This window comes from Dendronephthya gigantea, unplaced genomic scaffold, assembly GCF_004324835.1.
Source record: "Dendronephthya gigantea isolate DGI-Jeju-01 unplaced genomic scaffold, DenGig_1.0 000079F, whole genome shotgun sequence".
Lineage (NCBI taxonomy): Eukaryota > Metazoa > Cnidaria > Anthozoa > Malacalcyonacea > Nephtheidae > Dendronephthya > Dendronephthya gigantea.
Genome location: NW_021163089.1, coordinates 69,101 through 84,499, shown reverse-complemented (window position 1 = coordinate 84,499; position 15,399 = coordinate 69,101). Strand labels below are relative to the sequence as shown.

The window sequence follows — 15,399 nt, the reverse complement described above, 5'->3', positions numbered from 1 at the left end:
ACGTGCTTTATAAAAGGGGGACTTTAATAATACTTCCTTGTTGGATTTACTCATAATAACCCATAAACTGGATCTCATTGTCAAGAGGTCAATCTAGAGTGCAACTATAATTAAGAATGATAAATCGTATGGCATTGTTTGACGTCGTAACCAAACAACGCCATATATACACACAGGATAAAATCTGTTCGATAGAAATTTATACGAAATCATTGTGGAAAAAAGTAATATGAGCGAAGCAGTTCGTTATCGGTTTGGCCGAGTGGGCATTTCCCGGCAGGTAAGAACATTCAGATGGTCTCGTATGTCAGTCCTATGTCAGTGTTAACTAACTGAATAAGCTTCCAGTGAATATGGCTCACTGAATCAACTAAGGTTATCAAACTACTTCACCGTGACTCATAAGTCCTATTTATCTGTTCAGATTCCTGATAACAGGTGTAATTCAAAACCAGAAGACCAAACCAGACCACTCTTTCACAAGAAAAATTCCTGGACAAACTTGGCGACAAAAGCACGCCGGTTGAGCAGCCGACGGCGAACTTCTTCGAATTTAAGCTCTACTAAAGCCTCAAAAGAAAGCACAAACAATGTTCAAAGAACAAGCCCAAGTTATGAGAAGGGTTTAGAGGTACGTATTATCTGAAAATTACTATCAAGAACATAAAATTAACAAGGTTCTGGCCTAGTTAATTAAAACTAATTTGTGACATTTTAGTTTCGGCTGTGTCCGATATTTGCATTCCTAACCGCTATTAGCATTGTTTGGTATTTACCCTCGTTAAATTAGGCTTTATTCGTACTGCTTCCCTAGTATAGAAAGGTAATTCAAACTGGTCGCAATGAAAACGTTCGACTTCCCTAACATTTTAACATTGTATATGAAGACATGCTGATTTTAAATAATAATATTTATATTATTTCGTGTGCTTTCAAGGACTACACAGCTTGGTGCAATCATTATTTAATCAGAGGTTTACACAGGGAAGTAACGCCTGATCTTAGAACAGCTGTTGGCGATGGTTTAACATTAGTGAATCTTGTTGAATGTTTGAGTAAGTTCAGTTTCTTGTATCGTCATTGAATATTCGATATATGCATCACATCATTAGCCATGACTGTCAAACTTGTCTGCCTGGATTAAGCATGAACGGTTTCTTATTGTTTTTGTTAAAAGTGTTGATACTATGATGTTTGGAAAAAGACTAAAAGGATTACATTCTTTTGAGCAAATATCTCGTAAACAATTTTAATTAAACTCCACTCATATTTGCGTGAGTTAGGTCAGGTTTTGGTCCATCTCATCCGAAGTAATTTTGTAATGCGACGGAAATACAATTTTTTTAACTGAAACCCCGTCCTGAATTTGCGCAGGAGGCCATTGCAGGTCAGATGAGAGAAAAATGCGCTGCCATTTTAGTAATACCCATATTTTTCGCGTATCGACGTGCCCCAAGAATGCGTTCAGCAAGGGCGATCGATATTGCTGACTGACTGTTCCCGTGTGGCAAAATGCATGTCTGCGTCCTGTCATTGTTAAATAAAATCTTATTCGCGACTGATTGCGATGCTTGTCTGAAACAAATTATTTATATTTTCTCATGTTTTTCTCTATCAACGTCTCTTTCAGGCAGAAAAACTATTCATAATGTTTCTCGTCAGCCAGCGACCTGGTCACAAAAACTAGATAATATCCACGCATGTTTTCAATTCCTCAATTCACTTGGTTTAAGGACAAATGGTATTTCCCCTGAAGGTAAGAGTTTGATTAAAACTAGAGCTGGACGGTTGATTTTAATCTTTTTTGAGCTTTTGTTCTTATTTACCAACAACTTTTGTATCTTTATTTTTTAGAGATAATCGAAGGGAGACTAAAAAGTATTTTAAAACTTCTCCAATGTCTGGAAACTCATTTTGAGGTAAAAAACAACCGAAATCGTTTCGTAAAAACGTTCTGCAAAAAAACTTATTATGCGTTGAAAAATATCTCTTAGAACGTAAGATATCCAGCTGAGAGGAAAATGGATGAAAGTCAATCACGAAGCCCAGTAAACGGTCGTATCAGCTCAGGTTACCATAGTGAAGATGACGCGTACCTTAACGGTAGAACGACACCGACGATAGAGGCATTACCTGGCTTACTGGATGGAAGTGATACTGATAATGATAATGACAGTTTTGATTCCTCGATATTACGCTTGGTACATTGCTGTTCACTTGGATATCTTTCGTTTTATTCAATAATTTAACCAAAATTATATTTTTTCTTAAGCATCACGATGGGAAAACTTCATCGCCTCTTTCCCAAACCAAACCGCATTCAAATCGAGGTCAATCTCTCAGAGCTGAAAGGTCTCTGGATAACATTGGATACATGGTAAGCTTACAATGACGACATTGTGTAAAAGTAACATAAAGTAATTTTATAATAAATCATGTTCTTCCATTTTTAGCCCTCCCACCCTTCTCGTAAAAAGAGAGCATCGAGCAAGTCAAAATATGACGGGTAAGAACAGTGTTGGCCATCCTTAGTAACGTTACGTGTTAATATCATCACGTTCAACGCGAGAAGTTTGATTTACTCGTTAGTTTTGCGAAGCATGCAGTGAAATATCGCGTTATCATTCAGCTTTTCGCATTCGACGGTATTACGTATTAAACGTCTATTTATGTATGTTCGTGTCCATTACGAGGATAGAAATTCATTTGCGTCTGACAAAGATATCATTTATTTTAAAATTAGCCAAACTTCACCAGAGGATAGAAACATGCGTCATTATGGAATTGCGTCAACTTCAAATGTAAAACTAGAAACTGCAGAAACTGGCGTATTTTTAACTCCTGAAGATGAGTCATTTCATGCTAAGGATAATTATGGATTGGAATTCGATTTCGACCTAGATGATAGTATATCTCTGGATAGAGCGTCTCTATCATCAACAGGTACCCCTGTCTTACCCGACTTATCGTCAGAATCGTCGTTTGAAGATCTACCGCTGGATTTTTCATCCGACGCGGCTTCTGGACTACAGACTCGAGATAGTTTTACGACTTCTTCTAAACTATCACAAGGTTAGTTGATTATCGTCACAGTATTTGCACCATCACATCAGTATAGTTTGGAGCTACTTAGTATGAAATCTTCTCTTTTCAACTCATATTTTATACTTTCAGATTCTTTCAGGCATGGAAAATACATAACGGAAGACGTGCAAAAACAGGTACAGTGTATATCTTGCATGTGTATTTGTAAACCTCTTAAATTAAGTTACTCAACTCTTTAGCGTTCTCTTTAGAATCTATTCAGGCCAGTTGTCTGGTAAACTTATGCCTTATCATTTTTTTATACCGTTCAATGGACATCCCATGCCTTCTATAGAATTGTGTTTGAACTCTTTTTATCTGTACAGATCAGCGCTTTGCATTCCATGTATGAGAAATTACTCGCACTTGTGGATAAAGATGTGTCGGACAGTAGAAGAAAATCAAAATTAAATTTACCTCGAGTGGCCATGTTACAAGGTGAGTCAGTCTAGTTCAGTCTAGGATATCTTTGATGTACAAAGAGCAGGGAAGCAGTGAGGTAGTTCACTGAACTCTCATACATCATTTTATAGCGAAAGGAAAGAACTCCAACAAGAGACAACGATCGAAAGACATGAAGTAAGATGACATGAATCTACTCAATTAGCTCGTAACAAGTGTCACGAGATTGGTAAAGGATAATTTCAATTATGTTTAGATCTGTAAGTCGACGTTTCAACCGAATTGAGTCGAATGTTGTTACACTTGCAAGAAATATCGACCATCTTCGGTCTGAGATCCGTTCACATGCAGAGACGAGTCAACAGTTGGACGAACTTCGCATTGATGTTCATGACTTCAAGGATTCAATTTACTCTGGAAATTATTCACATAAAAAACTCCCTCAGCGATCAAGAGATTATGATCAACAAGTTCGCAGACTTCAGAAATTAAAAAGGTGATAAGTTGAAAAATAGGAGTGTTTCTTCCGACACCAAAGACTGACACAATGTTTTTACTTGCTTTTAGTTTTTTTGGAGAGGAACCACCCATGGTAGCGATCTTGTTACAAAAGATGGGATACGAAGTAAGTGACATTGTTTTGTGTGTATCAATACTCGCGATAAACTACTTGTTTATCAAAATTGTTTTTTATTTATTCAGAGATTCATACCACACTTCAAAGCCGAGGAGGTTGGTATTTTGGAACTGCCTTATATGACAGAGCAAAGATTACAGAACCTTGGTATTCCTCTCGGACCACGATTAAGAATTCTTGAAGAAATACAAAATTTGCGATGAAATCCGCCGATTTATTTAGTGAAATATACCGACATATTTACAGACGTCAATTTATTTCTTACGAATTCCGACAGCTTTGCACATACACTGTATCAGCCCGGCGAAACATGCATTACATGCAGGCTGTTTAGATAGTCTAGAATATATCATTTTTGGCGAGCTGGCAAACAGTTGCAAGTTCATACCCTCTCGGTCACTGCAGGGTTATATTAGGGCCGTGGGGAGTGGGGGGTTTGGATAGAGTGGCTCAGGAAGGATCAGAATAGAAAAGCATCCTTACGAATTGGTGCATAACCACCTTGTACCAGGCGCTTTCTCTGGGGAGAAAGTTGACACAGTTGCAGGTTACGAGGTTGGCTGTATAGAACAGGAAATTCTGAATTGGACCAGAATTGTTGGAGGGGCTAAAGTGCCTAGTCTGGCTCTTTGTTTTGCTGTCTCTGTATTAGTAAATCCCCCACACTACCTGGTGTATCATTGATACGTCTAACGTCTTCGAACCACCACTGAACAACCTGTCCGATCCTGTCTGAGATCGTGGGTATCACATGACGTCACGTGCATTTCTCGGGGTCAACCTAACTCAATGAACCTGTTTTCTTGTTAATAAGTTTCCAAGTATTTGTCGCTTCGCATTTGCGTTAACAGTATTTTGTTGTTTTGTGGCCGAATTTCTACAAAATACACAAGTTAAAGGTTCGTGCAAGTAAAAAAGCTGTTTAAATATATCATGAATATAATTTAAATGTCAATGTCATCGGAAGTAGGGTGTAAAATGATGTTTTACAGGTTATACAGACTGTGTGGAATTTAGAAAGACTTCGCTCTTGTAGTCATTTGAAATAATGTATAAATATAATTATCAGTAAACCTAGGGACAAACAGTTTCATATCAAATAATGATCAACGTATATGATAATAAACCTGAACTGTCTATGAAACAAATGTATTAAAAGTATTAAAATACCTGCTGTAAAGCCCACAGTATACTGTTACATATTGATTGTTGCATATTGCCCTAATGGTAATCACGTTTAGTAATTTACAGGATCATTTTACTATTTACTAATTACATTTTACTATTTACTAATTACATTTATGTAAGTTTTTGCCCATTTATTTCTCAATCTGCTGGGCTGCATCTTGTATGGATTGATCGAGTGGTCTATCACATGATCAAATATATTTGATGCAGTGTGGAAGCAGTTAGGTCTTATTCTGTCGTGTATTCACTGTTACAGGGGCTGTTAGAGAATCGCCTATATGTTGAATTCTGAGAAATGTCAACAAGACAAGATAAGAGTTTGCATGATGCTTGTGGGAAAGGACAACTTCGGAAAGTACGGGAGATATTGCAGAAGAACTCAGACATAGCAAACACACTTGATTTACGCCTTGGTTTCTTGGGCTATACTCCATTACATGAAGCTGCATGTCAAGGTCATGCTGATATTTTACAACTGTTGCTCATCTATGGTGGTAATGTTGATGCAAAAGCCAATGGTCAGTACACACCATTACATATTGCTGCATCCATGGATTATGTCAAATGTATTAAGGTTTGCCATTGTATAAACATTGTGAAATACCCATGTTTTTAAACTGTCAAAATAATGTGATTGAACAGTGATTGCCAGTAACAAGATGATTATTTTATCATTTAGGTTTTGTTAAAAAATGGTGCTAACATTAAGGCAGTGGATGACTTCAATAAAACTCCATATCAGACTGCAATACAACATAAACGGAAAGAATCTGCCAAGTGTTTGAAGAGTGCTGGTAAGTGAAATTTAAAATAAAATGGTCATGGCTTTAAAATACAAACACATTTGTATTTTTCCATTTCCATTTTGTATTATACATGCTCTACCATATTGTAACTTGATATAGCGTAATAATTGAGGTAGATAGTTTGTTAGTCTATTAACTATGTATCATCAGGAAGAATAAAACAATATTTACCCTCAGCTAATATTTTTCAACAGAAATCATAAGAGAGGCAGGAAATGATCCACAAGAACTAAATATTCTGCTTAATGAAACTTCACCAAAAGACATCACTGCAACCTGTTTTGACGATGCATTGGTTGAGGCATGTCGAAGGGGAAAATTTGAAGCTGTGTGCATGCTGCTTGTTGCTGGAGCAAAGAAAATAAAAGAAAGCATCTGCATATCAATGCAAAATGGCTATTATAGAATTTCAGCATTGCTGTTGCTTTGTTATGCTGCATTAAAAGGTGATGTGGACATGCTGGAAATGTTGTTGGATAAAAGTTTGGAATGTCATGACTGGTTGCAGCAGTTTATTGACCAAAGTGTGCCTATTGGAACTGTTGTTGAGCTGATCAGGTAATGTAAAAGCTGTAAAAGCTTTATGGTTGCTTATAATATGTGAGTGAACACCTGTAGTCATGCATTGACTAAAGTGTTCTTGTGCAATGTTGTTTTCAGGGAAAGTTTGAAGAATGTTGAAGATTACACAAGTGTTGTAATAAAACTACCAGGTTTAGAAAACCAAGTGACTGTGTTAAAAGATTTACTCATAAACACATCCTGTCGTATCAAAGAGAAAAAAGTTAACTGGAGCAAACTGTCTTTGATTACAATTGATGAATCCTGGCTGGCTCATATCAAAACCTGGGTGCAAAATCTAAACCTTTCAAAAAACAAATTAACTTCACTCCCAGAATGTTTGCTTGATTTAAAAATGGTGGTTAGTCTAAATTTGTCTGAAAACAGACTTAAAGTGGCACCAATGTTGTTATTCTCCCTTGTCAGTTTACGTGATTTAAATCTTTCTGGTAATGGAATAGCAGAACTACCTGATGTACCTCAATGGAGACCAATTCTAAAATCATTGAATATCAGTAACAATTTATTGAGCTACCTTCCTGCTAGTATAGCAAAGTCCTGTTTAGAGACATTGAATCTGAGTCAGAATAATTTTACCAGAGTACCGCTGTCTGTGTGTGAGATACTTTCCTTACGGAGCCTGAATATGAGTGATAATCGAGAGATAAGTTTTCTGCCAAATGAGATGGGAAAATTGAGGAATCTTACTAGTATCAACCTTAAGAATTTAGATCAGGTAAGGTAATTATCTGGTTTTGATAGGACTGCAAGTACTTGCTGTTGAGCTTTATTAATACACGGATGTAAAACTGTATATCAGTATTCACATTCTCCTTCTTGTTACGGATTTTTGCAGATCACAGACCCACCACAGCATGTACGCCAAAATGCTCAAGATTTAGTGGCAACATTACGTAGAAAATTGCGTAACTGTGAACCTTACTACACCATGAAGCTAATGTTGGTTGGCAAGGGAGGTCAAGGAAAGACGACGCTTGTTCACAGACTTCGAGATGATTTCACTTTCAACGAAAATGATCTCACGCAAGGTAGAAATGATATTGAACATCATCACATGCCCTATGCTGTGAAATATGCAACACCAAAGACGTTGTACGTAATTCCATCTGTACGTCTTTAGGTGTGGAAGTATCTGATCTCGTTATACGTCGTGGAGCATTCGAAAAAGACTTCACATTCAAAGTCTGGGATTTTGGTGGCCAAGAAGATTATTATGTCACCCATCAATGCTTTTTATCTACAATGTCATTGTATCTTTTGGTTTGGCGATTGATTGATGGCGAGGAAGGTGTTAATGGTTTGATACCATGGTTAGTATACTGATTCCTGGAGCCCAATACCTCTAGAGTATTATATTAATTCATGTCTTTTCCACAGGTTAGATAACATTGCAGTTCGATCACCCAACAGCACTGTTATTATTGTTGGAACACATCTGGATTGTATATCACCAGATAAATTGAATAGCGGGTATGTAACAGAGATGGAACAAATGATTCGGGAGTTGGTAGATAAACCCCGATACAGGAATAAAATAATCATTCACCCGGATGGTATTTGTGCCGTTTCATGCGCTTTTGGAGGTTCGCGTTCAGGTAAGAGTTTTGCATGAAAATACCTTTCACTATTCAATATTCATTAATAAATGGTGATTATACCTGGTTACGCAAATGAGGAAAAATGAAGATAGTTGTTTTCTGATGAGGCACAGTGGAATAAGCTAGCCAATATTGCCTTCTTCATTGCATCCAGGTTTCCAGGGTTGCTTCTAATTGCTATTCCATAATAGTTTTGAAGCTTGTCTATCATCTTGTCAGTTAGCTTACCCTTTTCACCCACGCCTTTATTCTCTTTGCGAAATTTCTGAAGAGCCGTACCGACCCTTTTTTGCACGTGGCCAACACACTCTTTCTTTGCCACCTTCACACCATCATCACCACTGTTGTACTGGAAACGTGAGGTTGTGCCTTCGTATTAGGCGCAGTAGCCTGTATTTATAAAGACACGTATAAAGAGAAGTGGTTGAAATGCTCTTCTTTTTCTTCGACAGAAATCAACAAATTACGGCTGATTATTTACAATACTGCAGGCAACTTGAAGAAAGGCCGTACACGTGTGATGGGTGAACTCATTCCCAGTAGTTTCATTTCACTTATTGACCGTATTGAGAAACGTAAAACTGAGATACAGCAACAGCATGAATTACCAATAATAAGAAAAGAAGAGTTTGATGCAATGGTTAAAGAGAACTCGTTGCATAGCCGAAGAGACATACAAGAACCGATGGATGTCATGGATGCTACCATATTCCTGCGAGAAAGAGGTAGGAGTAGCTACGTTGTATCTCATAACATATTTTATATTTCAGGTGTCTTGGTAGAAAAATTATAGCAAGTTTGGCAAGCCTGTTAACAATTTAAAAGCAAACATTCATCAATCACCAATACTGAGTCCAAACTAAATATTGTATTAAGGTGTCGTGATGCACTTCGACGATCCAAATGAAGGACTTAGCGACCTCTACTTTATTGAACCCCGCTGGCTATGTGCACTAATGGCTCGTGTCATTACGATAAAAGGTCACGCAGATTTAGTTAAAGACGGAGTTCTGGAAGTGCAAGAAACGAAATATCTTTTCAGAAATGATCTACCGTTCGACTTCTACGAACAATACTTACGATTGTTGGTTAGATTTCAAATCGCGTACCTTCTTGATGCGTCCAGAGTTCTCGTGCCGTCAAAACTTCCCGAAGAGGAGCCCGAAGTTGTCACGAAGCTGAAACTGCCGTATGCCCCCGTGAGACGGATCTACAAAATCAATTTCCAGTGGATTCACGGATTCTGGCCGCGTTTCATGTCTCGGTTCTTTTTCTACGTAAAAGAAATGATTGCAGTCGATGCTACGCGATATCAGAAAGCCAAGGACCGGGAACACGGATATTTTGGTCATTTTTGTAGCTCATGTTTACGTGTTGATACTGATAGCACGAAAACATTTCCATGTTTCATGGACAGCACTGAGTGGGAGACTAGAACAAAGTCGGAGAGATCGGAGAAGATATTGAGGGGATCTTCCCAGAGCTATGACCCTTCCATTAAGGAAACTCCTCAGAGAGATTATCCGACGACAGAAGATCCTTCTACAGAGGAAAGTATAAAAGATAATTCTTTGACAAACAAATCGAACACAGCGAAAAACAAATCGTCGAGAAAAACTCCTTCGAGAAAACTCCCTTGGAGAAGAGACGCTTCAAAAAGAGAGTCTTCCAAGAAAGAGTCTTCCAAGAAAGAGTCTTCCAAGAAAGAGTCTTCAAAGAAAAAATCTTTAAAAAAAGACAGCACAAAAAAAGAGCCTATGAAAATAGAGTTTTTTAGAGAGGAAGGTGATTTCTGTGATAACAGATCGATGCCTGATCAAACAATGCTTGGTGATGATTTACAGTCGTTGTTACTTAATCCAAGTGTTAAAATATTCAGCGATGAAGAGCTTCGTGATGATACAGACGGAGATCGGATTGTGATAAATCAAGTTGATACAGCTATGGATTATAGTCGTAGGTGAGAACCATGCATGTGCTTTCGTTGTTACTGATTTTGTTCAAAGTTTAAATCAATAAAAACCTTTATTCCCTCCTGTGTAGTGTGCCTTTACTAACCATAATTATTTTGCAGGACGGACTCGTTCCATGACAAGAAAACAGAAAGCGTCAAGCGTGTAGGCATGAACTTGCGTATCGCTTCTTATGATGGTTCTCCTCAAAAATCGCCAGCCGCCAGTGAAGAAATAACGCAAGGGTCAGATTCATCAGAGAAAAGTAACAAATCCAAGAATTCGAGGTACTTTTTTACCCAAAATTTGCCTGAATTCGTGTAGCGAATGATTTAGGATTTGTTTTGTGATTTATAGGAAGCTGTCTGGAAAAGAAGAAGTGAATAAACAGAATTCAAAGAGTGACAGCAGTTTAACAAAAGAGAGTGAGGTTTTCCCGAGAGCAAACCAAGGTGATTGGAGCTCCAGCGAAGTTTCCAACACAACCGATGGCTTTCCAATAACAAAAGATGATCAGCCGAAGAGGAGCGAAGATGCTTCGAATTCAATAGAACCTGTTTCGACGAAGGGTGCTCAAATAAGCGAACAAAATCTATCGGGGGACGAAGACCAGCCAAGGTTTGACAAGGAGCATACAACGTCGGACCAAATTCTTGAAGACGAGCCAGTGAAAATTAATCAAGTAGATATAACCGTGGATGGTGATTTAATTGATAATATTGATCATAAATCTGAAACCATGGAGATTGAAAAAGTTGGAATGAAGATACCAACAGTCAACTCCTTAGAGTCCGATGATAATAAGAGTTTTCTCTCGTGTAGCGATGTCTGTAGTCTTTCATCTTGGATGGAGACTAAAGGTTTACCTTCTTTCATCACTTCATCAAAATCAAACGAAAACGAACCATTCATAGAAACAAGGAATGACGACAACGTGGCGTTAGCAACCGCCTCCTTATCAAGTAATAATAGCCAAGAATCCTTCAGTGAAAAAGACGTCATTTCTTCACCTCAAGATCGTTATAACTTTCCACAGAATCAAGCAATTTCCCATGTTTCGGAAACTTCTTGTAAAATGGAAACCCAACATGAACGTTCAAGAAACTCAGTTTCTCAAAGTATAAGCACATCATCTTCGGTTAGAAGTGACGAGCCCACAGATACTGACTGTGAAGTCTACTCTGAATCTATATCCAGTACATCGAATACAAACATTAGCAATCCACTTGCAGTGACCAATCACCCTGAAAAGATTGCACAAAATTTGAAAGGAACTATAATGAACCTAAATCACAATGGCGACCAAAGCCCAGACGATGTATTTGCAAATCTATGTGACGTGACTGATTCAGGCGTTAAGGTACAGTCCACTGATCATGTCAGTGAAAAATTTGAAAGTTTTAGTCTGCAATCGGAAGCTGTCGGTGTACAATCAGATGGCGGTATACATTCATCGGAAAATGGCGGAAAGGAATGGGAGGTTAGTCGTGCACAGTCGGTGAATGTCGTTCACTTACCGAAAAGTGAAAATAAACAACCGGGAGATGATTCTCAACAATCAGGAGATGTTGGTGAACAGTCAAGAGATGTTGGTGAACAATCAGGAGATGTTGGTGGACAATCAGGAGATGTTGGTGAACAATCAGGAGATGTTGGTGAACAATCAGGAGATGTTGGCGAACAATCAGGAGATGTTGGCGAACAATCAGGAGATGTTGGTGGACAATCAGGAGATGTTGGTGAACAATCAGGAGATGTTGGCGAACAATCAGGAGATGTTGGTGGACAATCAGGAGATGTTGGTGAACAATCAGGAGATGTTGGTGAACAATCAGGAGATGTTGGTGAACAATCAGGTGATGTTGGTGAACAATCAGGAGATGTTGGTGAACAATCAGGAGATGTTGGTGAACATGATTTTGTAGCAGTAAACGGAGACGTGTGTACAGAGACTGTTGTTGAAACACAAAAATGTACATTATGTAAGGAAAATGTCGCGATAAACGAACTAGTTGCCATTCCCCTAGACGTGGCAGGGCTAATAGAACAAAAGTTAATACATTGTTGGCGGTCTGGCGTATGTCTCTCTTATCTCGGAGTATTTCTTGCTGTAGCGTATCGACCTCTGTCGGATTCAATCGTAGTGGAAATTGCAGCCTCTCCCAATCCTCTCGGCCGACGTCTTTTAACTTTCGTTGTTGACCATCTCGATACCTTAATTAAGGAATGGTACCCAGGACTTGAGATACCATATGGCGCAGAGCCGACAGTCCAAAAGCTTATTCCATGTCGCACGTGTGAGAAAAATGGTAACCAAAGACCTCACATGTTGACGTTTGACTCGTGCGTGACGCAATACAGCATGGGAAATTTTGTCAAGTGCCCTGAACATGAAGTAAATATCCAAGATGTAGCTCCTGATGTTGTTCTACAAGATATCGATGCGGACTTGTTGCTAGAGGAGGATGAGATAGAGTATGAAAGATCAGAAGCAAATGTCGTTGGCACAGGTAAATATAGTCTTTTTTGAATTACTGATAACAACAGTAACAAGCTAAAATTAAAAAAGCTATAATTGTAATAAATCTAGATCTTTGCCATACTGCAAAGCGAATCTATTGTCAAAATGCTTTCTAGCTTGACACTACACACACATGGATCAAAAGTTAATTGTTTGGCAGTCTGGTAGCAGTTTAGAGCAAAATTATTATAGTTAGGGGACTTAGGGCCTCTAAACAAATTATTTTTGGTGGAAACTTCTATTTGCATTATCCAGGTGTTTCTGGAAAAGTTTACAGTGGACGTTGTCGACAAAAAGACGCAGCAATTAAAGAATACTCTTCAGTATCGTCCGAAGAAGATGCTATGGCAAGATACTGTGAGGTTCGCAAGGAAGTAAATATACTCCGCCGTTTAGGACAGCATCCATTTCTTGTCAATCTCATCGGAGTTTGTTTGCGTCCTTTCCGACTGGTGCTTGAGCTTGCTTTGGAAGGCAGCCTTGCGGACACATTGTTTAATTCAGAGTTTCAAATTGAACGTATCGTTATATTCCGTATGCTTTATCAAATAGCAGATGCAATGAGTTACCTTCATTCACTCTCCATCATCTACCGCGATTTAAAACCTCAGAATGTTTTGGTAATGTCGTACAAAGAGGAGGCTGACGTCAATATTAAGTTGACTGATTTTGGCACCGCAGCATTTCAATTTAACGAAGGTTTGCACGACCTTGTGGGGACTCCCGGGTATCACGCTCCAGAGATGCTGAAGGAATTCCGTGAAAGAGCTGGCTACAATGATAAAGTAGACGTCTTTGCCCTGGGAATATTGATGTCCGGTTTTATTACTCGCAGACAACCATTTTTTAGTTGCTCATCAACAGCCCAGGTATATATGAATTGAACTCATACTCCACCTGACGTATGTGATTCGGTCCGAGTTACTATATAACTAAACTTAAACAATTTAAGCTATATCAACATGCAGTGAAATTGTTTGATGTTATTGCAGATCAATGATATGACCATTAATGGCAGATGGCCTGAATATAAGGATATAACCCGATCTCGTATCGGATTTGCGGGCTTAACGTGGCTGATGGAAAGTTGCCTTGCTTATGAGCCGAGTATGCGACATCCCTGCAGTAACATTGCAGAGCAACTCCGTTCAACATCGTTCCAGCTATTTCTTGGCATCATAGCCTTGCCTTGTCCGCAGTCTGTTCGTCATGTGTGCTTCGTTCATTCTACTGTGGAGTTATGGGTTGCTGTGGATGACAAAGTCGAAACTCATATATTTGTTTATGAACTGCGGAATTGGTGCCTAAAAAAGTCATTTTCCATTGTCGTAAGTATAAAAATCCCGAGACCTGAGTAAATAGCACTCAAATTATTGAGTAAAGTTTACTTAAACGTAAAATTATAATTTTTTTTCAGTGTAAAGATGGTCGATCCTTGTGTCTTCAAGCTAACTGTATGCACGTGAATGCTACGGATGTTTTGATTGGCTTACGAGGAGACCAGGACATTGTCGCTATATATGATGCAGAGTCGTATAAACTTAAAACAAGAATTACATTAGAGGAACCAGTTTTCTCCCTAAGTTCAAACGACTTTTACATCTACTTAGGGATGTCTAGCGGGATTTGTCTTGTCGCAAACCGAACTAAACCCATCTTATCTATTGAGCTCAGTCACTCGGAACCAGTGACATGTGTCACAACTGTTGGTGACGAATACCTTTGGTTTGCAGCAGGAAAATGTCTACAAATCTTTCACGCAGAAGGCAACGAGAAAACACCAGTGTACGAGTTGAACGCTGTCAGATTTAATGCTTCATCTGCTCCTTTCTCTCAAACTGTTTTAAGCGAATCAAATATTTGGTGCATATCAAAAGGTGATTCTATCGTTACCGCTTGGAATGTCAACACAAGGCAAAAGTCACTTGAAATTGATTGTAAATCATTCTTGGGCCCTGAATATGATTTGCTCGAGTCTGCAGTCATATGTGTGTTACCTGTTCTCGATACGGTCTGGATTGGAATGGGTGGTGGAAAATTATTGATCGTTGACGCTGATTCCGGGGAATTGATTACATCATTCAAGCTTTTCGATGATCACGTACGCACTTTGACGCTAGTTCCAGGGCCTGGTCCGTGTGGCACTGAGAAATATTATGTGGTCGTTTCAGGGCGAAACGTGTTGGAGACTGCTTTGTCTCGCGAGTCTCGTGGGAAGCATGTATGTCGCCTTACTAGTGACGTCATCAAAACCGCGCCAAACGTACAAATTACACCTGTGAAATCATTTGACAAGGGAGGTCGCAGTCTGAGAGGACCTTTTGGAAGAGCTAAGAGTCCGCTTTCCGACACAACAAAAAGCAGTGATGTGCCGGATGCAGAGATAAATAACCCCCAGGGAGGGGTCCTCGTGTTTTTCGAAGCCTTATCGGCCGAGGCTCTGCGGAGAACTGAGTCAAAGTAAGGATTTTTTAACCAAATTTGTGCGGTTACTTGGTGTTTTTAGCAAAGGAATATTATCTGAGAAATCGTAAGTAAAGTCTGTAAAGAATTAGCAGGAATCGAATTTTAAACCAACATATTCTATCATCAAAAATTGCTATTTTTCATTTTTATTATTTTTATAATT

The 15,399-nt window shown here is 38.8% G+C and overlaps 2 protein-coding genes across 3 annotated transcripts; both read left to right on the top strand.

Moving 5' to 3' along the window:
* The first annotated feature begins 114 nt into the window (after positions 1–114).
* LOC114532308 lies at positions 115–4,463 on the top strand. The gene is made up of 15 exons (XM_028553776.1): positions 115–280; positions 425–631; positions 938–1,055; positions 1,631–1,756; positions 1,855–1,919; positions 1,995–2,201; positions 2,273–2,377; positions 2,454–2,506; positions 2,744–3,072; positions 3,175–3,221; positions 3,411–3,522; positions 3,618–3,663; positions 3,743–3,982; positions 4,054–4,111; positions 4,189–4,463. The coding sequence occupies exons 1-15, from the start codon at positions 230–232 to the stop codon at positions 4,324–4,326; spliced, it is 1,902 nt and encodes a 633-aa protein (XP_028409577.1). The 5' UTR covers positions 115–229; the 3' UTR covers positions 4,327–4,463.
* A 477-nt stretch (positions 4,464–4,940) lies between these two features.
* Positions 4,941–15,390, top strand: LOC114532307 (leucine-rich repeat serine/threonine-protein kinase 2-like). Of its 2 annotated transcripts, none has more exons than XM_028553773.1 (15): positions 4,941–5,022; positions 5,562–5,885; positions 5,991–6,105; positions 6,312–6,675; positions 6,778–7,414; positions 7,535–7,727; positions 7,820–8,009; positions 8,077–8,294; positions 8,750–9,022; positions 9,174–10,257; positions 10,372–10,536; positions 10,607–12,759; positions 13,026–13,639; positions 13,763–14,098; positions 14,188–15,390. In XM_028553773.1, exons 2-15 carry the CDS (start codon positions 5,607–5,609, stop codon positions 15,232–15,234), a joined length of 7,668 nt encoding a protein of 2,555 aa, XP_028409574.1. In that variant the 5' UTR covers positions 4,941–5,022; positions 5,562–5,606; the 3' UTR covers positions 15,235–15,390. The 2 variants fall into 2 exon arrangements, with proteins under 2 accessions (XP_028409574.1, XP_028409576.1); XM_028553775.1 differs by having other exon boundaries at positions 4,950–5,022; positions 5,568–5,885.
* Positions 15,391–15,399: the final 9 nt, after the last annotated feature.

Excerpts from the sequence above, each read along its gene's own strand:
- LOC114532308 (XM_028553776.1), top strand. The coding sequence starts at position 230 with ATGAGCGAAGCAGTTCGTTATCGGTTTGGCCGAGTGGGCATTTCCCGG. Across the intron at positions 281-424 it reads GAGTGGGCATTTCCCGGCAG|ATTCCTGATAACAGGTGTAA; the intron begins GTAAGAACATTC and ends TTATCTGTTCAG. Across the intron at positions 3,983-4,053 it reads AGACTTCAGAAATTAAAAAG|TTTTTTTGGAGAGGAACCAC; the intron begins GTGATAAGTTGA and ends ACTTGCTTTTAG.
- LOC114532307 (XM_028553773.1), top strand. The coding sequence starts at position 5,607 with ATGTCAACAAGACAAGATAAGAGTTTGCATGATGCTTGTGGGAAAGGA. Across the intron at positions 9,023-9,173 it reads CATATTCCTGCGAGAAAGAG|GTGTCGTGATGCACTTCGAC; the intron begins GTAGGAGTAGCT and ends TATTGTATTAAG. Across the intron at positions 12,760-13,025 it reads AGCAAATGTCGTTGGCACAG|GTGTTTCTGGAAAAGTTTAC; the intron begins GTAAATATAGTC and ends TGCATTATCCAG.